This window comes from Chlamydomonas reinhardtii, chromosome 12, assembly GCF_000002595.2.
Source record: "Chlamydomonas reinhardtii strain CC-503 cw92 mt+ chromosome 12, whole genome shotgun sequence".
In the NCBI taxonomy this organism is placed as follows: Eukaryota; Viridiplantae; Chlorophyta; class Chlorophyceae; order Chlamydomonadales; family Chlamydomonadaceae; genus Chlamydomonas; species Chlamydomonas reinhardtii.
In genome coordinates, this window is record NC_057015.1 from 3612586 (window position 1) to 3637082 (window position 24497).

At 62.9% G+C, this 24497-nt stretch overlaps 4 protein-coding genes across 4 annotated transcripts; 1 reads left to right on the forward strand and 3 right to left on the reverse strand.

The window, feature by feature from the left end:
• Positions 1-27: 27 nt before the first annotated feature.
• CHLRE_12g513950v5 (uncharacterized protein) lies at positions 28-4519 on the forward strand. The gene is made up of 10 exons (XM_001702927.2): positions 28-123; positions 199-340; positions 424-541; positions 929-1117; positions 1478-1610; positions 1946-2130; positions 2339-2464; positions 2746-2919; positions 3104-3276; positions 3465-4519. Exons 1-10 carry the CDS (start codon positions 75-77, stop codon positions 3622-3624), a joined length of 1449 nt encoding a protein of 482 aa, XP_001702979.1. The 5' UTR covers positions 28-74; the 3' UTR covers positions 3625-4519.
• Positions 4520-4521: 2 nt separating this feature from the next.
• Positions 4522-7133, reverse strand: CHLRE_12g514000v5 (uncharacterized protein). The gene is made up of 4 exons (XM_001702948.2): positions 6425-7133; positions 6045-6269; positions 5671-5811; positions 4522-5424 (listed from the first exon to the last, which is right to left on the reverse strand). Exons 1-4 carry the CDS (start codon positions 6973-6975, stop codon positions 5196-5198), a joined length of 1146 nt encoding a protein of 381 aa, XP_001703000.1. The 5' UTR covers positions 6976-7133; the 3' UTR covers positions 4522-5195.
• Positions 7134-7291: 158 nt separating this feature from the next.
• Positions 7292-16017, reverse strand: CHLRE_12g514050v5 (uncharacterized protein). Its single transcript, XM_001702949.2, has 12 exons — positions 15591-16017; positions 15249-15440; positions 15130-15183; positions 14908-15050; positions 14237-14724; positions 13412-13662; positions 12711-12945; positions 12304-12501; positions 11912-12063; positions 11018-11754; positions 10675-10811; positions 7292-10519 (listed from the first exon to the last, which is right to left on the reverse strand). The coding sequence occupies exons 1-12, from the start codon at positions 15711-15713 to the stop codon at positions 8340-8342; spliced, it is 4890 nt and encodes a 1629-aa protein (XP_001703001.2). The 5' UTR covers positions 15714-16017; the 3' UTR covers positions 7292-8339.
• A 1152-nt stretch (positions 16018-17169) lies between these two features.
• On the reverse strand, positions 17170-22136 carry CHLRE_12g514100v5 (uncharacterized protein). The gene is made up of 10 exons (XM_043068276.1): positions 21839-22136; positions 21658-21708; positions 21402-21458; positions 21059-21267; positions 20238-20448; positions 19802-20007; positions 19595-19620; positions 19178-19432; positions 18793-19025; positions 17170-18602 (listed from the first exon to the last, which is right to left on the reverse strand). Exons 1-10 carry the CDS (start codon positions 22011-22013, stop codon positions 18226-18228), a joined length of 1800 nt encoding a protein of 599 aa, XP_042918371.1. The 5' UTR covers positions 22014-22136; the 3' UTR covers positions 17170-18225.
• Between the last annotated feature and the right edge of the window lie 2361 nt (positions 22137-24497).

Here is a 24497-nt window from a genome sequence, read left to right on the forward strand (position 1 = left end):
TTTCTATCACGAGGGCAGCGACGCTGCACGTCAGGAAGGAAGTGCTTCCTTAAGAGGAGAAGGTGCCCGGACAAATGCAGGCATCCACCTCTCTCGGTAGCGCATGCCGCACGCAGCTGGCGGGTAGGACTACGCAGCAGCGGCGCAAGAATGCGTGCGGGACCAATCCTCATATGCACTGCTGGTTTGCGCGCACAGGCAAGCGCGTCGTCAGCGGACATCGCTACCCAAATGCCCGCATTGCCCTGAAGCCGGCTAAGAGCGGCGCAGTGGCCTCGGCGGTGGTCGCCGAGGACAAATGGCTTGCTCGGACCGTGAAGGAGGTGGCGACGCCATCCAGGTATGCCCAAATCCTGTAGAGAATGCATAATTGGACATGGATTGAAGGGCGGGCGGCTTGATCTCTGGCCCCCCTCTGAACAGCCTTGCCGCTCTGCGGGAGCAATCGAAGAGCGCCCTGGCGACGCTGCGCATGCCGACGACACGCAACGAGGACTACCGTTTCACGGACATCGCACCGCTGCTGCGGACGAACGTGCAGGTGGGGTGTGGCATCGGCGGGGTGCGGTGTTGCGACTGGGCTGGCGACAGCGCCGGCGCAGACACAGGCAGCAGGGCCAGCAGCACCGGTCATGTCAGTAGCCGTAGCTAGAAGCCTACCAGGGGAGCAAAGCAATTGGGCCCCGGGCTGCGGCTGTGGGGGCCTGAAGGTGGCCCCGGAACCCGACCATGCCCAACGGCAGCACATACCTCACCTGCGGAAGCATTGTGGCGTGGGCCTGCTGACCGCAGCCGCACCACCCTCCCTAACCCGTACTGTATGGCAAAGGCATCATTCCACCGCTTCTGCCTTCCGCGCCCACGTCCTTACCCCTTCTTTCCCCTGTCCTTCTCCCGTTCTCCTCCCGCCCGCACGCACGCCGCCCAGCCCGCCGCTGCCGGCGCCGCCGTGCCGTCTGAGCTGCTGGCTGCCCACGAGCTGCCTGGCGCCGCCGCGCGCCTGGTGGTCGTGGACGGCGTGTTGCGGCCGGAGCTGAGCTCGGGGCTGTCAGGACTGCCGGCGGGCACCTATGTGGGACCGCTGGCAGGGGCGCCGGAGGCCGTCAAGCAGAAGCTGGTGAGTGCGGGCCGTGTGGATGTGTTGGGTTGTGTGTGTTCGTTGGGGGGCTGGTAATGTGGTGCAAGATGTTGGTAGGAGGGTGGAAGTGGGTTGAGCGAGCATGTCGGTGGATTGCGTATGGATGGGGCATGGGCTCGAATGACGGGGGCCCTGCAGTTGTTGAAAGGGGCAGGGCACCCGAGTTGTGCGCCTGCTGGCGGGGCCCGGCACAAAGCGGGGCGTGGTGGCACAAAACCCTGGTCTTCAGTACCCGGTACCTAACCGCACACGTGCGAAGGCGCGGTGCGCGCGCACACGCATGCACCAGCAACGCGCATGCACCAGCTACTTCACACGGACGCACACGCCCGCGCGCAGGGCTCGCTGTCCAACTCCCGCGGCGGCCCCTTCGCCGTGCTGAACGGCTCCCTGGTGCCCGAGGTGCTGGTGGTGGCGGTGCCAGCGGAGAGGCAGCTGGAGGGGCCGCTGTTTGTGCTGCACCTGGCCTCGGGTGGGTGGTGGTGGGGCACTGGTGGGCGTGAGTCAGGGCGGGAGGGGCGGAGATGGGAGGTAGGATAGATGGTGGGAGCCAGAGAAGGCAGGAAAAGCGGCCCAGAACAGCAGGTTGGGCAAGGGTTGGCACGGGAATGCGGTGGGCGGCAGGCTGGCCGGTGTGTGGGGCTGTGGGTCGTCGATGGCGTAATGTGATGTGGGGGCAGGAGCGCGGTTGCGGAATTGATACTGGGGCAAGGATTGGCGGGGCGCACGCGTGCTCGTTTTTGTTTACTGAGATACAACGTGTTCTTGCCCCCTCCATGCCCTGGCCGCACGCCGCATGCCCCACAGGCGCCACCGGCGCGGACGAGGTCGCCGCCAACGCGCCGCGGCTGCTGCTGCACGCCGGCACGGGCTCCTCCGCCGAGCTGGTGGAGGAGTACGTGGCGCTGCCGGGCGGGCGGCGCTACCTGACGGTGGCTGTGGGGGAGCTGTTCCTGGAGGCGGCCGCCAGCGTGCGCCACTCGTACGTGCAGGTGAGGATGGCGGCGGCGGGTGTTTGGGGGCAGCGAGGGGCGGTGAGAGATGCCCGTTTGTTGTTTGCAGCCGTGCGTGTGTGGCAGGGGCGTGGTACAGTAAACGCAACCCCGCCTGCTGTTGGACACACGCCTGCTGACCCCTCCTCCCTCTCCTCCTCCCTCTCCTCCTCCCTCTCCTCCTCCCTCTCCTCCTCCCGCTCCCCAGCGCGAGGGCGAGGGCTCCTTCCACTTCAAGAGCACGCTGGTGCATCAGGCGGAGCGCTCGCAGTACACTCTGGCGGAGGCCAGTGTGGGCGGAGCCATCGCGCGCCACGACCTGGTCATTCAACAGGTGTGGGCGTTGAGCGAGCGGGTGGGGAAGCCGTCCATGACCATGGAGGGGTGGGGGGGCGGGGGATTGAGTGGGCATCAGGGGGAGCGTGTGATGCCGCGAGGGATACCACGGCTATGCTGCTTGGGTGTGCACCACAGAGTTCTGCCCCACCTGCCAGTGAATGGAAGCCACGGTGTGCACAGCTGAATGGTGCCCTTGCGGCCGCCACAAGAACTTGCCGCCCTAACCTGCTCGCGTTCCTCCCCCATCCCTTTCCACCATCCCTCTCCACCCCACAGGGCGGCCCCGAGACGCACACCCAGATGAGCCACTTCCTGCTGTGCGGCCCCAGCCAGACGCACGACCTGCACTCGCGCCTGACGCTGGACCACCCCCACGGCACCGCCAACCAGCTGCACAAGTGCATCGTCAGCCACGCCAGCGGCCGCGGCGTGTTTGACGGCAATGTCAAGGTGTGCCTTAGCAGCGTGTGTGCCTCTGCATACAAATGTGCGAGCCCTCCTCTCCCTCCCCGTGACACTTGTGGCTCACTCCACCTGCACGCGCCGGCATGTACATGTGTGCACACACTTCCATGCGTGTCTCATTCTTATTCTGTGCTATTTAAGACGCTCCCACCTACACACGCACGCACAGGTGAACCGGCTGGCCCAGAAGACGGACGCGGGGCAGCTGAGCCGCAACCTGCTGCTGGTGCCGCTGGCCACGGTCAACGTAAAGCCCAACCTGCAGATCATCGCAGATGACGTCAAGTGCACACACGGCTGCGCGGTGTCCGACCTGCGCGACGACGAGCTGTTCTACTTCCGGTGAGTAGAGAAGACCTCGATAGAGTGCAACAGCTGCAGCCTGCAATTCGAGGAGGGGAGGCGGGCAATTTAGTTGCAATCCCTTCCTGTTCTGGGCTTATGTGCTACACAAGGCCCTCATCTTTCCCAGCTCACCTACCTGCTGCTGCTCCGTCATGTGGTTCCCTCCTGCACCTGCCCAAACACAGCGCCCGCGGTATCAGTGCGGAGTCGGCCCGCCAGGCGCTGGTGTTCTCATTCGGCGCCGAGGTGATCCAGCGCATGGGGCACCCTGTGCTGCAGAAGCGCGTGCAGGACGACGTCAGCCGGACACTACTCAGCGCGGAGCCGTTCGCGGCCTCGGCGTAAGAGCGCGAGTGTGTGGTAGTTCGTTGGTGCCGTCAGCGGAGACGCTGGAGATGGAGGCGGAAGTGGTGGTGGTGTTCGTGCAGGCTAGAGGGAGCGGGGAGGGGGGCTGGGAAAGTGGGGTTTAGGGCGCTGCTTTTTGTTGACTGTGGCAATTCAGAGGCGCGGTCTGGAGCCTTGACGGGTTTACTAATGGGCTGCTGGCAATGGCGGGGGCTGATGACAACCGGTTACCCAGAGGACTATTGACAGGGTTGGGCTTGAGGCGCAGCGTGAGGGGTGTGAGGCGCCGGGAGCGCGGGCCGGATCAAGACAGTTGCATTCTTATGGCTCTCCGATCCAAAGATACACCTTCCGGACTGAGGGAAGGCTACATGAATTCTGGGCGTGCCTGCCATACACTGTGCTTGCGCCAAGTCGGACAGACTTGGCAGCTGCTCGGTAAATGCGCGTTTGCAGGGGGAGACCTTTGACAGTTTGGTTTGGTTTGTGCCTGCTGTGCATGTGCTTGACAGCGGGACGTGGCTGGACACTTTGCGGCGGGCCGTGCCCGTAGAAACCGCCCCCGGCTAATGTCCGGGAGATGAGGTAGACGCTTGCGGCCTCAGACGGGCGACGTGGCGTGGGCGCAGCCCACTTGTCGCTTGGTGGGGAAATCTATCTGGGGAGAGTGACTGAGTGAGACGTTTCAGGGTTCATTGCGGATTGCAGGGGTGACTGACTTACTGTGAGACCTCGCTGCGAGTCGCTGCATGGATTAGCGGGGGGAGGCGGCAGTGCAGTGACTGTACGTTCATGCGCTGGCGAGGGTGGGCTGTAACCCCAGTGAACGAAATGAGCACTCCAGCCACTCCAGGTTATGGCAGCGCGCATTCCTCAATCAATGTAACAATGTGCTCATGTGCACTCATGCAGCACACACACTGCCAGCAGGCTCTCTGGCCCTGTCAGCACCCTCAGCACAGTCAGCTAGCACTCGCCATATAACACGTGCACACTGGCGCTCTCAACGCCCCTGCTCTCAACAGCAATCTGTTCGCTCTACATCCCGTGTCGTCGCCTCGCTTCACAGGCCGCCCGTGACCACAGCCAAAGCTCGTTCTTCGGCTTGTCCTCTCGCTCATGCCGCTCTGCACCCTTGAGCTACGATTTAGCCACAGCCCCACACCACGCCTGCGTCAGTCATTCTCTCGCGGATTGTGTTCCGCCGTGCGCGTGCACCACTCGGCACTCCACCCCTTGGGTTCCTGGCCATGGCACGAAGGCGCTATGCTACATTGCTACCATATGTATAATGCTCTCTCTGCCTTCCTCACCGTTCAGCTCAATGTCAAGCAATTTCAACTATCGCACTACTTCTCATCCGCTCGCCACCGGGCACTCGTACGACCCAGAGGAGCACTAACACCCAAGTGCACCCGATGGCGCAGTCGCCACCTTCTGCTCTGAGCCTAGCCTAGCGCTGCAACCGCCGCAACAATTGCGGTACGCGGTACACAGCAGCAACTTGAGGGCTCTGCTACATCTCACAGCCATGAGTCGACAGGCCCACACAACTGCAAAGAACGGAACAGTTAACGCTTAGCCACCGCCGTGTGCTTTCGCACAGCCTTGTCCCCCTTGACCGCAATCTCCACAATCTTGTAGAACCATATCAGCTGCAGAATGTACACGAAAATCATGAGCGCCCAGCAGGGGTAACACAGTGATGGCGGCAGCCACTGCGGCGCCACGGTGAAGCTGGGCCAAATGATGGAGTAGGGCCCAGCCAGCACGCGGCACACCAGGAAGCTGAGCGCAAACCTATGGGCGGGAGAGCCATAGACAAGCAGAGAAAGAGGCCGTGTGAAGTTATATTTGGGTGTTATGGCCTGCATGAAAGACCAAGGGCGTACGGATTGGCTGGGGTATGCGGCACACGGGGACTGCAGGTCTGGAAGGATTTGGGCAACCAGCAAACCATGACAAAGACCGGGGCTACACCAGGTATGCCCTGTGCAATTCCGGTGTTGCGGCGCTTGTGAATCACACAGAGCCCCAAGCACTCACAGGATAAACACGCCCCATTTGAGCCGCGCAACCGCCTTGACGCCGCTGGCGTTGAGCGCCTTGGCGGTGTGCAGGATGGGGTTGGAGATGTCGAACAGCGCCTGCCACGTCACCTGCATGCGGATGATGTTGGTGACGTACCTGCGCGGCACGACGTGGGACCGGCAGTGAAGTTGGCACGTGCTATTTCGCCCGCTGCAGGCCATACCAGCGCACACCACAAGCACGGCACGATGCGGCGCGTGCTCCCCTGACCTACTAAGCAGCGGCCTTCCAAGCGCCGCCTTGCGCCTACTCTAACCTCTGGGCGTTAGGAAGGCCGCTATAACCTCTGGGCGTCCTGGATCCAGGACTGAGGCAACCAAGTAACTCACCCCAGAACGAGCAGTGCCATGGTGACGATGTGGTGTGCGACCATGTCGTTTTTGAGCTTGGTGCCGCAGCCGAGAACGGTGCCTGCCAGCTCGTACAGGTAGTAGGCGAAGGAGAGGACGATGTACCAGCGCTGACTCATCATCACGGGGTGGTTGGGCCAGTGGCCAAAGCAGTCCCACGTGCTCCACGGCGTGCAGCCGCCGTTGTGCGTCGCAATCACCCACCTGCCGTGCATTGCAGGCATTTGGCTCAGCCGCCACATCCACACAGAACTAAATGCCCCTCCTCTTCGCATGCTCTAGTACACTGACAAAGGCGTGGCGAAGGACAAAACGCGTGCCCAAAAGGTCACAAACCCTAATCCGTTGCCGGCACCTACCACGCGCCCAGCACCAGCGCCAGGTTGAGCGCCGCAATCCACATGCTGTCGGCCGTGGCCGCCGCCCGCTTGTGCACCGCCTCCGCAGTCTCAGTGTCCACAGACGCGGCGGCAGGAGCCGGTGTCGACGAAGTGGCAGCGGCTGTTGCCGGTTTCCCGCCGGGAGACGAAGCGGCCATGACCTCATCGCCGCGCGGCACCATCCGCCGCAGCCGCGCGCCCCCAGCGGGGACCGCCGTCGGCACGTCCTCTGCCTTCTCCTCCTCATCCCGCTCCGATGCGCTGTCCCAGGTGCGCGCGACGGGCCCCGCCGGCGAAGGCGCGACGTCGCAAGCGGGCTCGACAGCTTCCGCGCCGAGAATCGTGCCATCGGCGGGTCGAGCGAGCAGCCGGCGGGCTAGCCAGGGCGTGAACGTGATGTCGTAGACACGTCGCAGCAGTAGCAGCAGAAGTGCAACCCAGCCCGCTACCGAAAAGTCCCAGAGTCCCAGAGCAGAGCCCGGCTCCGCCAGGCCCGGCGCCAGGGCCGCTCCAAGGAGTCCAAAAGCCATATTGCAAAATGAAAGGCTTGCCGGTGTGCCTGTCCTTGTTGGACCCAGAAAGGTTGAGTCACCAAAATATCTCGCAAACCCTTCGGTCGGAACAACAGTTAGTTGCTTCCAGAGACTCTTCTGCACACGCGCCTATTATGTTGCGGTCCGGTCTTATTTAATAGGAGTTGGCCTTTGTTTAGAAAGCAGAGATTGTTTGAGCGGCATCTCCGGGAATAACTTCCGGCCTGCCGCCCAAACCCGCCCAAACCGCTGGCGATTTCAACCCCGCCCACCCGCCGGCCCAGCTCTTAAACAGCGAGCTCGTTGCTGCCTCTTAATGAACGACACGACAGGACTTCAGGGTAGCGTTCCTAGCAGGGGTAGCTTCATCAACTCAACACATCCAGCCCGTTTGCAGTGCTCACTCCGGTTCGCTTTGCTGCCGCTCAGATGCAGCGCTTTGTTCGTCCCCCGTCAAGGTATCAACTGCTCCGGCAGCTAGCCCACCGGCTCCAGAACCCCAGGGACCTACAATGAATGCCTCAGCATGACGGATTAGTCCCTGTCACGTACCGGCACTCTTGACTCCCGGTTCCTGGGACGGCTGGCCCGCCGCTGGCGACCCATCGACAGACCTACTGGGGACTGGGCATGACTTACGGAATTCTAACGCGTTTACAGCCTAACGACCGACGCGCAATCCTTTTCCTCACCCGGCCAAGCCAGCCGAAAATTTGTTCACTCCTCTTAGTAACCTGCCAAGTCGCAGGTACCTGCCTCACTCATCCGCTCATCTCTTCGCCCCAGTGCCTGGCACCCAGCCATCAGAATGCGCCGTCGAGCTCGCCGCCCCGAGTTTCGCGGCGGCCGCACGCAGATTCACTCTGCTGCTGTTTTGAGCCTGCAGGGTATGATACACTCCACACTCCCCCATCCGCAACGGGGCATCCTCAGCGTACGACGCAAGTACAAAAGCTCACGATACACTAGCCCATCACCTGCTGAGGCCACGTCGGAGTCAAGGGGCGTGCCTGCGTCGGCACCCGCGCGCAACAGACGCCTCACACGCCCCACGGGTTGAATCCCACGTGGTGCGGTGTCCCCAAGACTACGGCCTGACACTGCTGGGTGGACGCCCGCCCCCGCACGATCACTGCGCCAATGCCGCCGTCCTCGAAACCAACGGCCTCCCTGCCGAGGCCCCACCCCCGTCCCCATGCACTACCCCTATCCTCGCCTGGCATGCACTGCTGCACCCCGGCCAGCCCGGCTAGCCCGGCGCCGTGCCCACAATCACAGTCAGTCGTTCCCGAATCAGTCCAACACACGCACATAGTCTACCCCAGCTCCCGCGCACAACCCGCTGCATGAGTTGAGCATACTCATGCGCTGACAGCCACCTTGGCGCCAGCCGCCGCCGGCTGCGCCACCGAGGGGTTGACCTCGGCGGTGTTCTTCTCCGCGGGCGGCACCAGCTGCCAGAACTTGCCCAGCGACGCCTCCCAGTTGGCCAGCAGGCTCTTGGCCTTGGCGCTGCCAGTGTGCGCCACGTGCGCCTCCAGCAGCCCCCGCAGCTGCGCCTCTCCGGCCTTGGTGATCACGCGCTGCACGCTAACGATCTCCGTGTTGACCTTGTCCGTGAACGAGCCGTCCTCATCCAGGAAGTAGCCCAGGCCGCCCGTCATGCCCGCCGCCACGTTGCGGCCCACCGAGCCCAGCACGATCACGCAGCCGCCAGTCATGTACTCGCAGCAGTGGTCGCCCGCGCCCTCCACCACCGCCTCCGCTAGCGAGTTGCGCACCGCGAAGCGCTCGCCGGCGCGGCCGTTCACGAACAGCCGGCCGCCGGTGGCGCCGTACAGGCAAGTGTTGCCGACCAGCGAGGCCTCCTCGGGCTTGAAGGGCGAGTTGGCGGGCGGCACGATGGCGATCTCGCCGCCGTTCATGCCCTTGCCCACGTAGTCGTTGGCCTCACCCACCAGCTTCACCTCCAGGCCCTTGACGCAGAAGCAGCCGAACGACTGGCCGCCCGAGCCGGTCAGCGTCAGCTTGACCTTGCCCTGGAAGCCGCTGTCGCCGTGGTGCTTGGCGATGACACCGGCAACGCGGCCTAGCGAGGAGCGGTCCACGTTGACGATCTCGAAGGCCTTGGACACGGTCTTGTGGTCCTTGATGGCGGCCATCACCTCGGGTTCCGCCAGGATGCGGTCGTCCAGCTGCGGGCCGTTGTCGTGCACCTCCTGCGCGCGGCGGGTCGAGGACTTGCCGCTGGCGCCGGCGAAGGTGGTGAGGAAGGACAGGTCCAGGCCCTCGGTCTTGGCCAGCTTGACGGAGCGCTGCTTCAGCAGGTCGGCGCGGCCAATGACCTCATCCAGGCTGCGGTAGCCCATGTTGGCCAGCTCGGCACGGACCTCCTCGGCAACGAAGTGGAAGTAGTTGACCAGGTCCTCGGGGGCGCCAGGGAAGCGCGCGCGCAGCTCCTCGCGCTGCGACGCCACGCCCACGGGGCAGTTGTTGGTGTGGCACACGCGCGCCATGATGCAGCCGGTGGCAATCATGGCCACGGTGCCGAAGCCGAACTCGTCGGCGCCCATCAGCGCGCCCATCAGCACGTCGCGGCCGTTGCGCACGCCGCCGTCCACGCGCAGCACCACGCGCTCGCGCAGCTCGTTGCGCACCAGCGTCTGGTGCGTCTCCGCCAGGCCCATCTCCATGGGGCCGCCCGCGTGCTTGATGGACGAGATGGGCGAGGCGCCGGTGCCGCCGTCGTGGCCAGACACCTGGATGATGTCGGCGTTGGCCTTGGCCACGCCGCTGGCGACGACGCCGATGCCGGCCTCGGCCACCAGCTTGACCGACACCTTGGCGCGGGGGTTGACCTGGTGCAGGTCGTAGATGAGCTGCGCCAGGTCCTCAATGGAGTAGATGTCGTGGTGGGGAGGGGGCGAGATGAGCGGCACGCCGGGCTTGGAGCGGCGCAGCTGCGCGATGTAGGGCGACACCTTCTGGCCGGGCAGCTGGCCGCCCTCACCGGGCTTGGCGCCCTGCGCAATCTTAATCTCCATCTGCTCCGCGTTCATGATGTACTCGGGCGTGACGCCGAAGCGGCCCGACGCCACCTGCTTGATCTTGGAGGTGGCGGTGTCGCCGTTGCGCAGGCCGCGCAGGTAGGAGGCGGTGGCGGACTTGCCCTCGCCGTCCACGTCCGACAGGTGCAGCCAGCGGATCGGGTCCTCGCCGCCCTCGCCCGAGTTGGACTTGCCGCCGATGCGGTTCATGGCGATGGCGATGGTCTCGTGCGTCTCGCGCGAGATGGCGCCCAGCGACATGCCACCGGTGCAGAAGCGCTCCATGATGGCGGCGGCGGGCTCCACCTGGTCAATGGAGATGGGGCCGCGGTCCGACTTGAACTCCAGGCAGTCGCGCAGGACGGCCACGGGCGAGTCCGCGAAGTGCTGCTGGTAGGCCTTGTAGGCGTCCTTGTCGGCAGCGGAGCCGTTGCCCAGGCCGATGGCCTTGTGCAGCAGCTTGGCCATGGTCTGGTTGTTGGAGTGGAACTCACCTGGGAGGCGAATCAGGCGTGTGGCGGGTGTGGGAATGGGTTAAAGAAAGGTAGCACAAGACTTGGCAGTGACAATCTACGGCACGGTATCCGGCCGCTATCTCCCTGCTTCCGTCCCTGGCCGCAGTCATGCCCCCGCTCTCGCGCCTTCTCACCCTTGGGCTTGGACTGGATGAAGCCGTAGTCCTCCAGCTTGGTCATGGCCTTCTCGGGGAAGCCCTTGGCCCACAGGCTCTCGGACTCGCGCTGCAGGTCCGCCAGGCTCATGCCGCCAATGCGCGACACGGTGCCCCTGTAGGTGGTGAGGTGCAAGGCAACGGTGGTTGGGAGTGACGCGAGCGTGAGCTAGGACATAACGCATCAACATCCACGGCCTGCTTCCAACGCAAAAGTCCCAGTTGTACCACAACCCGCATACAGCCCGTAGCAACCCAAATGCGCCCCAGCCGCGGTCGAGCACCCGATCACCCCGCCAACAAACCCGCAGGGCGCACTCACTTGAAGCACATGTCCATCACGTCCTTGCCCAGGCCGTACGCCTCGAAGATCTGCGCGCCGTGGTAGCACGACAGCAGCGAGATGCCCATCTTGGACAGGATCTTGAGCACGCCCTTCTCCAGCGACTTCTTGAAGTTCTTCTGCGCCACCTTGACGCTGATGTCCGGCACCTTGCCGGCCTTGATCAGGCTCTGCGTGCGCGCCGACAGGCGCCACTGGCGGCTGGTCTCGTAGCCCAGGTAGGGGCAGATGGCGTGCGCGCCGAAGCCGATCAGCATGGCGGCGTGGTGGGTGCTGTAGCAGGTGGCGGTGTCCACCACGATCGAGGTGTCGCTGCGCAGCGAGGTGCGGATCAGGTGGTGGTGCACGGCGCCGGTGGCCAGCAGCGCGGGGATGGGCGCCTTACCGGCGTCCATACCGCCGTCGGGGCGGTCCGACAGCACCACGCACTGGCAGCCGGCCTTGACGGCGGCCTCCACGTCCGAGCACAGCTTCTTCAGCGCCGCCTCCATGGCGCCGGGCTTGCCGGCCTCGAAGAACAGCTTGAAGGTCTTGGAGCCCAGCACCTTGTCGGTGGAGATGGCCTGCATCTCGCTCTCCAGCAGGATGGGCGAGTCCAGTAGCACCTGCTTGTAGCTGTCGGCGCCGGGGTTCAGCAGGTTGCCGCGCGCGCCCAGGCGCATCTCCAGGCTCATGACCAGGCCCTCACGCAGCGGGTCGATGGGCGGGTTGGTCACCTGGGGGACACGGGCAGCAGAGACGCACGCGGACAAGCTCAGTGGTGCAGTTTGGCGTGTCCGTCAGTTCAAGCTCCAAGCCCTTCCCGTGACACCTCGTCCCAGCGCTGCAACGCTGCCAGCCCGGCCAGCCCGCAGCCCGCAGTCCGCGCCCCACCTGCGCGAAGCGCTGCTTGAAGTAGTCGTACAGCATGTGCGGCTTGTCCGACAGCACGGCCAGCGGGATGTCGTCACCCATGCAGTAGGTGGGCTCCACGCCGGTCTGCGCCTGGCTCTCCACCACCATCTGCGCGTTCTCGGCGTCCATGCCTGTGTGGATGCAGAATGTACATGAACCCATATTGTCAGCAATTACCCACAGCCTTGCTAGCCCGTGCGATGACACGCCACGGGCCTCCGCTGGCTTACTATCCACGCAACCCCCCATGCTGACAAGCTTGTGGGGCTGAATCTGAATGCGTCGGCCTTGCCACGCCCGCACCCCTACCTCCGTTGCGCTCCCCAACTCCCCTGCCTTTCAAACCCCCAGCTCCGGCACCCAGCACCCACCGATGGCGGACTGCAGGCGCAGCATGGTAGCGGCGTCGTACATGGGCTCGTTCAGGAAGGTGCTCTCGCCCAGGTCCGTCAGGCGGCGCAGCGAGGCGGCCAGCCACTCCTTGTAGGGCTTGCGGCCAGCCACCAGCTTGCTGATGGCCGACGTCTCCGAGAAAATGCCCTTCTCCAGATCGGCGCACACCATCTGGCCTGTGGGTTCGAAGGCCGCGCAGACGGGGTTGGTTGCGGGGCTAACAATGGTTGAGGGGAGCGGCTCCGATACAACAAAAGCAATCCGCCCTTTCTCGCCGTCGTGTGTTTGTCCACCCCAGCTCTCCAGTTACCCAGCGTTCTCACCCGCTCAGCCCCCCATCGCCTCGAACCGCCACCCCAATCAGGCTACGCGAAGCAGCACTCACCGGGGCCCAGGCGGCCCTTGGCCACGATGTTCTCGGCGTTGGTGATGGCGTCACCCAGCACGCCCACCTCGGAGGCCACGTAAATCATGTCGTCCTTGGTCTGCCAGAAGCGCGCGGGGCGCAGGCCGTTGCGGTCCAGGCGGGCGCCCACGCGCTTGCCGTCGGAGAACACCAGCAGCGCGGGGCCGTCCCAGCCCTCCTGCAGGCCCTCGTAGAACTCGTAGAAGTCCACCACCTGAGAGGCAGGGCAGCAGCGGAGGGAGGTTTGAACAGGCATGAGCAGCGGGTTGGGGCTTGCACTGGTGCACCAGTGGCGATTATCCAACCGCTGGTGCTAGCCGCCGTGTCTGCTCTGCCTCGGCAATGTGGTGGGCTGTCTGCATAGCTCCGACGTCAACCTGGCTTCAGAATCCGCCCTAGACGCCCCACCTGTGCGGGTATTCGCCCTTTGTACTCAGGCCACGGACTGATATGACTACGATTCCCAGCTGCCCAGGCCCTCGCCCCGGTCCCTTGAAACACCGCCATTTGATTCGCGGCGCCCCCAGCCCTTCGTCAATCCCCCCAGTTACCCCTTTCGCACGCGCAACCCTGCCCACCGCCCCGGACCGGCTCCAGCCCCTACTTCTGCATTTGCCGAGCCTCTCCCCCGACTCTCCCCCCCCCCGCCCTGCCCCTCCCACCCAGTCCTCTGCTCTCACCTCGGGGTACTCCTTCATGAGGTCGGGGTGGTTGCGGTAGGCCTCCGGCACCAGCAGCATGAGCGCGTCCTGCGGGTCGGTGCCGGTGCGCACCAGCAGCTCCGCCACGTTGTCCAGGTTGGCGCTGTCCGACTGCGCGGCGTTGCACAGCGGCGTCAGCTCCGCCTCGCGGCCCTTCCAGATGGGGTTGCTCAGCTCGTGCTCGCGCGAGGCAACCCAGTTCAGGTTGCCCTGCAGGGTGTTGATCTCGCCTGCGGGCGAGAGGGGGGCGGAAGGGAGCACATAAATTACCAGGGTTGTTCAGCGATGCTGCACATGTAGCATAGGTTCTGTGGCGAATACACATCCAACCACAGCCGGGGCTCCCATGCAGCGCGAGCCCCCGCCTGCGCCTGTGCTGCGCCAACGCTGGCCCGCGCCATCCGGCGTTGTAGACCGGCTCTACTGTAGACACCGGCCAGCGACATGGCAGCGGCTGTGCGTCAAGCGCCCACCGCCATTGAGTGTTCTGCCGCTCTGTGCGCTGACCCACTTGCTTCGCTGCCTGCTAAGCGACTATTGCCAGGAGAGCCGCCTGCTTGCTGCCACCGCCGCCAGAGCGCAAGCTGCCGGCTGCTGCTCCTGCTGCCCTTGCTGTTCGCCGCTGATGCCGCTGATTTTGTCCAATGCTTGCGCGCCAGCACCTCCAGTGCCTCCAGGCCGTGGCGCCTGCCGCTTTCAAAAATTGATGGTTCTGCAATCCCGCCTGCCTCGCTTTTCATTGACCTCCCACCAACAAGCCCACCCATTCGCACGCAATGCAGGCCTCATTCGCATGCCGCTCACCGTTGTGGCCCAGCACGCGCATGGGCTGCGCCAGTGGCCACTTGGGGGTGGTGTTGGTGGAGAAGCGGCGGTGGTAGATGGCGAACGCCGACTCGAAGTCGGGGTTTTCCAGGTCGCGGAAGAAGGTGCCCACGACCGCCGAGCGCAGCATGCCCTTGTACACAATGGTGCGGCTGGACAGCGTGCAAATGTAGAAGTCGGGAGCGAACTCAGCGGGCAGCGCGGCGTTCTTAGCCTTCTCCACCAGCTTGCGCACCAGGAACAGCTCACGCTCCAGCTCGTCGCCGACCTGACCGGACTTGCCCTCAATCAGGACCTGCCAGATGCGCGGCTCCGTCACTTTGGCGAAGCGGCCCACGATGTCGTGGTTGACGGGCACCTTGCGCCAGCCCACCACCTTCACGCCCTCCTTGGCGCAGACCTGCTCCAGGATCTGCTTGCACTGCGCCTCTAGAGCGTCATCATTGGGCATGAACACCATGCCGACACTGTGAGAGGAAAGACGCCGAAGTATGGAGGTTAGGCCGAGTCAGCGAGCCGAGGCCGGGGGTGTTGCGCAGGGTGACACAGGGCCACACACGCTGGCCCCCGTCCACACCCGCAAAACAACTGCTTTACATTAAATTTTGACAATTCACAACAACATAATGGTAATTTTCCCCACAGCTCACCCCGTGGTCGTCTCGTTCAGCGCGGGCATCTCCTTCTTCAGCAGCTTCCAGGGGATTTGAGTCATAAGACCCGCACCATCTCCCGAGTCATCGTCCGCAGAGCAAGCACCGCGGTGCTCCATGCAGCCCAGAGCGGTCAGAGCCTACAGGCAAAGAATTGCAGGCCTCAGCACGCCCAACTCGAGCAAGCAAGCACCAAACCCTCGTCCAATTGGGTCTCACCTGCTTCACGACGGTGTGGCTCTGAACGTTCTTCAGGTTCGCGATGAAGCCCACCTGCAAATTGCACCAAAAGTGTTGGCTGCGCATGCGGCCGGCAAGATCAGTGCGAGTGGACTTACGCCGCAGGCATCGCGCTCGGCGAGAATCTCCTCCATATCAGCAACCTTGGGCTCGTTGGCCACAACGGTCGCGACCGCCTCCATGACGTCGGGGGTCACGACCTCCAGTGAAGCCCCAGACTGAGCGACCGCCGCGAGCGGCGCGACCGAGCGGCCGGCCACAGGCTGAGCAGCCACACCGCGCTTCACATTCTGCAAGCATATATGAAGAAAGCGCGCTGGGCTGATCAGACAACGAGCTGGAGGGGAGGCGCGAGCGTGGACACACCCTCGTGCACAAACCTACGCCGCTGACTGCGCGCCCTTCTGTGCGGCCAATTACAATTATAATTACACACTAACCTTGGCCTGAGCCTTAGCAACGCGCTGGGTAGCGGGAACGCGTGGAACGCTAGGAACTGCCTGCCGCGAGCTGCTGTCAAGACGCGAGCTCGCGCGCTGCTGCGCGCGTAGCTGAGTGTCCATGGTTGCAACTACTGGCCGAAGTGCGGCCGCACCTAATAAGGGAGAGCAACGCGTGCACTCACAACTTGTGCGAGTACGGCTAGCACGCCCCGTTGCATGGGCATAGAAGCATGGCGGCAAAGTCTTTCCCAGCCTCAAATTGAAAGCGTGACGTTGCTGTCTAGGCTCTGGTTACTTGGCGCCTATCACGCGGTTAGCAAAGCGTGCGTCTGCGTGTCCGAACGTTCCTCGAATTGCCAGGACTAGGGTTAAGCCAACGCCAACGTCCTCGCCCCGGGCCGCCCGGGGGGGCGCTTTTGCCTACATCATATGAAACGCGGTTGTAGGAGTGAACCGCGACTGGTGGGGACGGATTTGGGCCCAACGAGCGAGTCGACGAGCCATGGGCGTGCCCAAGCTCACGGCGGCGGATTTGGCATGAACTCGGGCATGGAGTGGAGCTTTGCAAGATGCCTCGGTCTTTCATGCTCACGCCGCTCAGGATACGGGGGGTTGGGCGCAAACCGGTGTTGGTTGCAACGGCACGACGTGGCGCGTGGCGTGGCCGCTTCGGGGCCGCGCGCCCGCGCGTGTGGCGACATGGAGGCTCGCGGCCGGGGACCTCGGCATGCCTGCCCAGACTGAGATTCACTGCGTAGTACACCAGCGTTGGCTTGGTGTGAATGATGGTCGCGGGCGCGGAGGCGGAGGGGCGGGGAGCAACCAGTACGCCCAAGCAGGGCACGGTGGTGGGGCGCCCCTGTCAAGGTGGTACTGACAAAGAAGGTGGCTCTCCCTCAACAACATGACGTGGCTCTTGGGTTAACGCACTTGCACAGGGCTGGGTTTGGAAACGAGGCAGACGATATGCGGGAGGGGAAGGTGCAAGAGCAAGTGCTGGAGGGCGCTGGGCGTCTCTTCAGGTCTCCCATGCCTGCCAATCACCTTCATGGGCCGTGGGGGCAAGTGTAGGGGCACAATGCGGCCCTGACAGGGCTGAAGAACAGGCCCTCTTTTGAAATTGCAGCGCCCCGTGAAACATGTGTTGGTGGCGACGGAGCGGTGGAGCTCAATTGAACTTTCTCCCCTTGCGCCCATCATGGCTACGTTACAAGAGTGCATTGGTTACACGCGGGACCTGCTGACGCAGCTCATGAACCCGCACTAGTACGGATGCCCTGATTTAGGCTCACCTGCAGCGCCAACACAGGCCCTTTGCACGGCCAGAGTGGATACGGTCCTGTGTGTGGCGGCCCAGCCGAAGCTACTGCACTATTCCCCCCTTCATTGCGCTGCGATGCTGCGTGCCGGAATGCGTGGGCCACACCCCGTAACGAACCTCCTGGACCCAGGGCGCCACGACCGCCCCCGTCCGGCTTCCGTGGTGCCGCTCTCATGGCACACTCCCAGCGCTCTTCATGCTCTGTTGCGCGTGAGCTGATGCAGTCTGATACTCGAATCCTGGCCGGCAATGACAAGATACCTTCGCTTACATGGGAAAAGTGGGCTGAGCCATGTACCTAGTCTGAGGCCGCAAGCATCTACCTCGTCTCCCGGCCATAGCCGGAATCGGTTCGTACAGGCTTGGCCCGCCGTAATGTGTCCAGCCACGTCCCGCTGCCAAGCAACAGCACAGCCAGCAATCAACCAAACAGCAGGAAATCCTCTAGCCACAACACTCCTCACTGCTACGTGCGGCTTACCATACACTGTGCCGTGGTACGCTCGCCAGCAAAGACCCTAACGAGACACCGGCCGACCTCAACCTGCGCGCCGGCGCCGCTTCTTGAGCGGCGCCGCGCTCTCCTCCTCCACGCGGCCTTGCTAACGCGGCGGACTACATGGGCAGCACGACATGGTGTGCGGCATGTAAGTTCAACAGAGAAACACGCGACACTGGTCCCCGGCCAGAATGCACCGCGCGGGCTGTGCACCACAAGTGTCAGCAGCACAAGCCTATCAGATTGCGCAACTGCTTGCTGCCAGAAAGGCGAGGTGTCTACCCCGACCGTGAGCGACACGCCGTCACCGTTTCTCTGCTGACTCCCGCAACCTCGCTCTCCACACCCTACCTCAGGACTTCCGCTTCCTACCGACAACACTTCATACACGTACGATGCCAGTCGCCGCCGTTGCCCTTTTGCCTGCAAATGGCAGATCCCCGCATCTCCCTGCAGATAGCATATCACCACCGTAATAACTGAGAGGTGCTGCGCGCTGCACCGCCCTGACGATGGCACCTAAGCGCACAGCCCACGCTCCTGGGCTCAACCCACACTCCAGCGTCACTTCTTGATGCTGCTCCTTCCGCTCTTTCCGTTAACAATGGCGTACGCGGCGCCTCATGCATGCTGGTGGCCGTTGCTGCTCCTGTCCTGCCCCTGCGATCGCATACAGCGCAAGCAGTGCGTGTCCGGGTGCGTAGTGTGCCGGCTACTGCCGCAACTGCTAGTACCGCACGGCTGCTCGTGCTCAAGCTCGCAATCCCTGTCAACTTTGATGCCGCACCGCCACAAAACCCTCACTGCGCTCACTACCAAGGCCCGGCTGCAGCAGCCGCAAGCCAAGGGTGCTTGAGTGCCTGTTCAGCGGTCAGGCCACTGCCGCCACTGCCGCCGTTGTCCGCCTCGACCGCTCGCATCAGTTGCTCCCTCAAGTCGCTCGCGGCATCGCTGAGCGTGAAGCGCAGCCCGCCGCACATCAACTGCTCAGCCGCCATGCGCAGGTCGCTGGCCGCCCTGTAGACCTTGTCCGGTGGCAGGGTCCGGGGGCTCCAGCACCGCAGCGGGAACGGGCTCCGGCTGCAGTCGCAGCCCTCCAGCCCCGCGTGCTCCAGGTCGATGAGCATCCAGCGGCCGTCCTCTGGCAGGTAAATGACGTTGGCCCACCGTACATCGCGGTGCACGTAGCCTGTTTGTAGTCATGATATGCAAGCGTGGACACGCGTGTGGCACGAAGCGATCATCGTAGCCAGTAGCAATACCCGCACGTATCGAATGCACACAGCTGATACTCTTGTCGCTAGATGGGGCACCATGCATCTATTCAGGCAGTATGCGCCAACCTAGACACGCCCCCCGTCTAAGTGCCGTGCATGTACCTTCGGCATGCAGCGCCGCCAGGCCGCGAAGCACGCCCGCCACGGCCGCCGCGAGCTCTTGCTCCGTGTCGGGTGGGCCGGTGCAGTAAGTGCCGTCCGCATCCAGACGCGGGAGCTGGGAGGCCTTAATGATGGCGTGCCGGTGCTGCGGGCCCCGTAGCCTTTCGTACAGCCTTGCGAGCAGCTCAAAGCTCACGTACCGCTCATGCGTTAGTCGATAGTCCGGACGTAGCCTGCAGGTCGCGCGCAAAGAATACAACAAGATGACAAGCAGACACCAGCAACCTGGTTGTGAATTGCGGGCTGAAAGCAAGACAAGCAGGACCCTAGAATCGCGTTGCAGCAGGTGCCAGTAAGCCACTCGTGCCGCGCTTTAAATCAGCGCACCGGGATGGAAGCTGACGTGGCTGCTGCGGACTTAATGCTTTGCCCGCCGATGGGTAACGCCGGCACCAGTTGTCCACTGTTTGCGTAGTCGTCCAGCAGGCGCCAGATGTTGAAGGCGGCAGTCACCACCGCCAGCCGCCCCTCCAAGCTCCTGAGTTCGAGGACGGTGCTGATAGGTTCAGCACGCACGCGCCGACTGCCGCTGCCAGCACTGCTGCTGCTGCCATCGCCGGTGCGTTTGCCGGTACTGTCTCTGCGGGTGCAATCATGTTGACTTGGTTCTTAGAAGCTACGATGAGACTCTCAACCACGGCAGCCAGTAGGCGCCCTTATTGCTAACTAAAAACAAAAAGCAGCATGCATGGTACCCGCCGATTGTGTGTGAAAACGTCTTTACGCATGCACGCACACTTACGAGGCCGAAGGAATGAGGCAGAAGAACTGCGGCAGGCACACGAGGGACAGACTTGCTCGATGAGTGGCAGGCAGGTAGGCTTGCGGCAACAGGCGCGAATATCGGATCACATGCGCACACGCCTTGATGCACACCCTGCTATCTATCCAGTGATTTCCAGACACGGCAACCAATAGCTACTACAGCAGCATATTCGTGCGTACATACCTGAAGGCGGCTACCGGCGGCAGCGTAGGCCAGCATGCACGGGCGCGGCACGGCAGGCAGCAACCCCGCGGCCCATGCCTCCGTTGTATTCGATGTCAGCTCATCCACCGCGAGGGGCAGGCTTCCTGGTGGGTCTGCCTTCTCCTCCCCCTTGAACAGCAGCGCCTTCTTCACCCAAACCATGAAGTCCGGCCGCTGCAGCCTCACTGTCATACAGGGAAACGCTAATTACTTCTGTGCGCCTGCCAGTAAACTGCAAGTGGTCGAAGCTCAGCAGGCCACCAGTGTTTGCTTCACGTGATCCCCGCACACTCCACACGCGCAGCTACCCACGCATGTCTTCACACGTGCAAGTGTTGACACGTCCACCACACGCCCAGCGCCACACCGACCCCATATGCCCACATCATGACTTATGCCAACCACACGCACTCGCCTGCGGCCTGGGCACCGCTGGCATCAGCAACGTTCCGGTCCATGTCCAGCCAGGTCACCTGCTGGTGCTTCGCAATCAGCCACCATGTGCGCTCCAGCAGCCGGTGGGTGAGGAACGCAGTGTACATCTCCGAGCTGCAGCCAGTGCCGGCGGGCTGCAGGTCATCGCACACGGCGCCGTACACGTGCATAGATAGCTCGTTGGGAGTGGCCTGCAGTGGTCGGGAGGCAGGGGGGGTTACATTCATGAGTAGTTAAGTGGTAGGATATGTAGACAATCTTGGGGAACAGCAATCGTTACCACGACGTCGACCAGCTCCAGCAGGCTCATAATGCTGCTGCATAGCTTGATTATTACGGCCTAAGTTGCCGGAGGCACGGCGACACTACTACGCGCAACTATTTGCGATCTACGGACGCTCACTGCCTTAATAGCTTTTCCTGCGTACCCCGACGTGTACTCACCTGCGGCATGGCATCGGAACCCACGCCGCGTGACGACCAGATACCCATGCATGGGAAGAAACGGGAGGGCGCGGTGAGAGGTAAAAGGGGAGGAGTGAGGATTGCATCACCAGCAGCTAGTGAGCAGCAGGCTGGCGAGGGTAGGTGGGGCCAGCGTGCAGCCCGATTGTGGGACGTTTGCACGTCCTAGGACAGCAACATTCAGCAAGCGGCCGTTGTGGAGGTCGAACACGCCCGCAGCCATTTGTGCCGTTCCCGTCTCCACAATCAAGCACATCAACGTATGACCCGGCACGAAGGGATAACACGCAAGCAGCCGCGTAGCTGCAGCAAGTTCCACCCATTTTGTGCGCCGACCTGCTGCGTCTCGAACACCAGCTTGTGTCGCAGCGAGCGAGGCATCTCAGCAGCCGCGAACGGTGGCAGCGGCAAACCCAGTGCCACAGGTGTGGCCAAGGACTTCTGCAGCGCCTCAACATCTCCATGCAGCAGCATCGCGCACAACGTGCCACGGCCAGCAGCGGGGGGTTTCAGGCAGTCCTCCAGGTAGGCGGTTGTAGGGTTCGCTACGAGCAAGGCGACAAGCAACATCGGTTGCGTGACAACTTGCGCAGGTTAAGGGGTGTGTGAGGGCATAGGTACCTCCCGAAATAAACCCGCCCTGCCGGAGTGATTAATGCATGCCACAATCATAGCTCACTTTGGGGCGGTAGGTCAGGTGGGGGCGGCTGGACGGGGCCAGCCGCGTGAACGGTGTCTGCAGGCACACAAGGGCGCGAGTCAACTCGGCGCGCCTGCCCAAGTGGCCAGGCAACAAGTCTCGGTCTCACAAGCTGCGCAGACCCACAATTCCATTTCTGTATGTTGCTGTCGGGTTTCAACCACCGCGGGATTGGAGAGTTGGTGTTCTTGCCAGTCAAGCGGTGAACCCAGTCCCTGGACCCACGAAAACTCACGGGGTGGTGTCGCGCTCTCCACGCCCAGGCCAGCTGCCATAGCTGCACGACCTGGGAGCGGCCGGGGCACATGCAAAGTAGGATTAGTATCCAAACGCCGCGGGATGCTAGAGCTGGTGGTCTAACTCAGTTCAAGTCGCGCAGTGAGCAGGCCATGAGCAGGTGTTGAGCCTCATCATACCGCGCGCTTGCAGCGCCTCGAATAGCAGCAGCTCCCTCTTCCGCAGCACGAGCGCCATGTCCCTGTAGTACCGCTTGTCCTCAGCGTTCTCCGCCGAGTCCGCAGATGCCAACACCTTGCGTATCTCCGCTCCTGTTTCGATGAGTTCATTTTGCAGCTTCTCCTGTTCCTCCATTTTCCAAGGGCCGCTCGCGCCTTGGCAGAAGGCCTGCTTGGCTAAGATGGACTTCAAGTTACAGGAAACGCATCCGAGCTGCGTAAATTTACATAGATGTCGCCGCTCGCAAGTACACATAAGGTTACCCCTGCTTTGCACCGGAGGGGTGCCCTTGAGCATGCCCATGCGGCATGGGCACGGCATGGGCGTGGGTGTGTGATGGGACAGTGGGCCTGGTGAAGTAGCGGAGCGTGGGGTCGCGCTCACTGCTTTGCTAGTTTCGTTCTGTCTGTACTGACGCCGTTGTCCCTGGCTACGCGCTACCTCTGCGTGGCCACACGGCGGTGCGGGCTCGCCCTCCCAACCCCGCACGAAGACCGCCGTTCTCTGCTTGCAGGTACCCTCTCTGGCGGCGGAGCCGCCCTCACAACTTGTAACACGATGCAATGCATGGAAATCCTCCAGAGTCCAGCAGTAAAAGGCCCTATTTGTAAGCCACGAACCGCATGTCGCTGGGCCACCATCGTAGGCTCCTGGGCTGCGCAGGACAGCACGCGCAGATCCGGCAGTACCGCATCCAATAATGGGGGGTCTAAACCGATCGGTCTAGCCTCGCAGACGGGTGCGGGTACGTGTGGCCTCCCCACCGCCCGAGGACGGCTCACTCGGGCCATAGCCATAACATGCTCATCAGGCCGGGGCCAGGGTCGCCATCCCTGCTAACCTGTCGCACACTTGCACGGAACACGGAAGCCTGCGAATGGGGGAGCGAGGCAGCGGCGGACTAAATGGCCAGCACAAAATAGTGTGCGGCATGTATGTTATCTCCACAGACCTTCAAAGACCCTCAAAGGCTCCAGCGGAGCTTTCCAGAGTTCCAGGGCCCTTCACAACTCTCCAGAGGCTTGAACGGCTCTGTAACAGCCTGTGTCAGGAATGCCAGACCACCCTAAAAGCAGCTGGAAGCCGCTTTCTCCTTAGCGTCTGCAAAGCAATTGTATTATAAGCTATCTGAGTAACCGGGCTGTTTGGCCGGGCCTCTTCCCCGCTGACGTGTGTTGCAGATACCAGCTGTGCGGGGCGCCTGGCTCGCCTGTTAGGCCGGGCAGCCGGAGTGAATAACCATGGAGGCCAATGCCGGCCCGGCCGGCAGGCAGCCCGGCGGCAAGAATGTCTGCAATTGTGGAGCCAGCAAACCGTACGACCCTGCTTTCCTCAGTTTTGACTGATTAGTTCCGCAACGCACGTCAATGACTGAGTTTCAGCTGGCTCGGCAGTTACCGCTACACACTGCCACGCTCAGTGCATTGCCCCGTCCTGCAGCGTTTTTGACGAGTGTTGCGGAACTAATGCGTACTTAGACCAGAGCGGAAGGCGGAGTGGGCTTGCAGGCGGCACGAGAGTAGGCAGTCAGTAGCGCAAGTTGCGAAGTCACATGTTACCTCGTAACCGACGGTAAACGCTGTGGACGGTCGCGCCCATGGCTGGCTGACGGAAGGTGGCTGCTGTATCGGGATGGCTGGGCTGGACGACGCCGGCCGGGCTGGCGTTGGGACTACCAGAAAGGATGCGCCCGAAACCAACCTGGAGAACACCAGCGCCACCGGTGCCCAGCACGACATGTATGGGTGGGAGGGAGGGAGGGAGGGAGGGAGGGAGGGAGGGAGGGAGGGAGGGAGGGAGGGAGGGAGGGAGGGAGGGAGGGAGGGAGGGAGGGAGGGAGGGAGGGAGGGAGGGAGGGAGGGAGGGAGGGAGGGAGGGAGGGAGGGACAGGAGGCGTGATGCACTGCAGCGTAGAAGCTATGGCGCTAGATAGGCGCGAGGCAAGCAACGTCAACCCCAAAGCAACCGCGAGGACACGGCGCGCAAGCTGGGCTGCGGGCTGTGGCTGTGCGCTGCGCAGGGTGACTGAACGAAGAACGCTAAGTACGGGGAAGTGATGGATGCGGTTAAATGAGCAAGGGCGCCGGGCGGCCGAGGAAGTAGCGACAGCGCGATCGCTGCATGGCTCATCCCGGTCGCATTGCGGTCGGCATGGGCGCGTGCGGTGCATGCCGTGCGACACCAGGAAGCCACAAGCAGCAAACGCAAATGAATCCTCTGAAGGGGCGGCAAGGGACGCAAGCAAACGCAGACAAGGAGGCAAGGGGTGCAAACAGCGTAGGCAGCTGGCACCACGCCTTGATTGCCCCCAGTGTGCCCCCCCGCAAAGAGAGTCAGCCCAATCAACTCACCTTGGTCCTACACAAGAACCAATTGCAGATTTGCTCAGCCAGCGCCGCGTGCAACTAGCAGCTCCCAGTCTTCATGCGTGCCAAGCGCCGGCACCCAGTAGCCATGATGCATCCATGTGCAACATCTCCGCTGGCCGGGCCCCAGTAATACGCGCGCAGTGGTTGCAGGTACCCAACTCACATCAATAACCGCGTGTCTGGCAGCTTCCCAAATGCTTGCCGTACAACTGCCACCTCCCCTAGGTTGCACATTTACCCGACTGCGAAT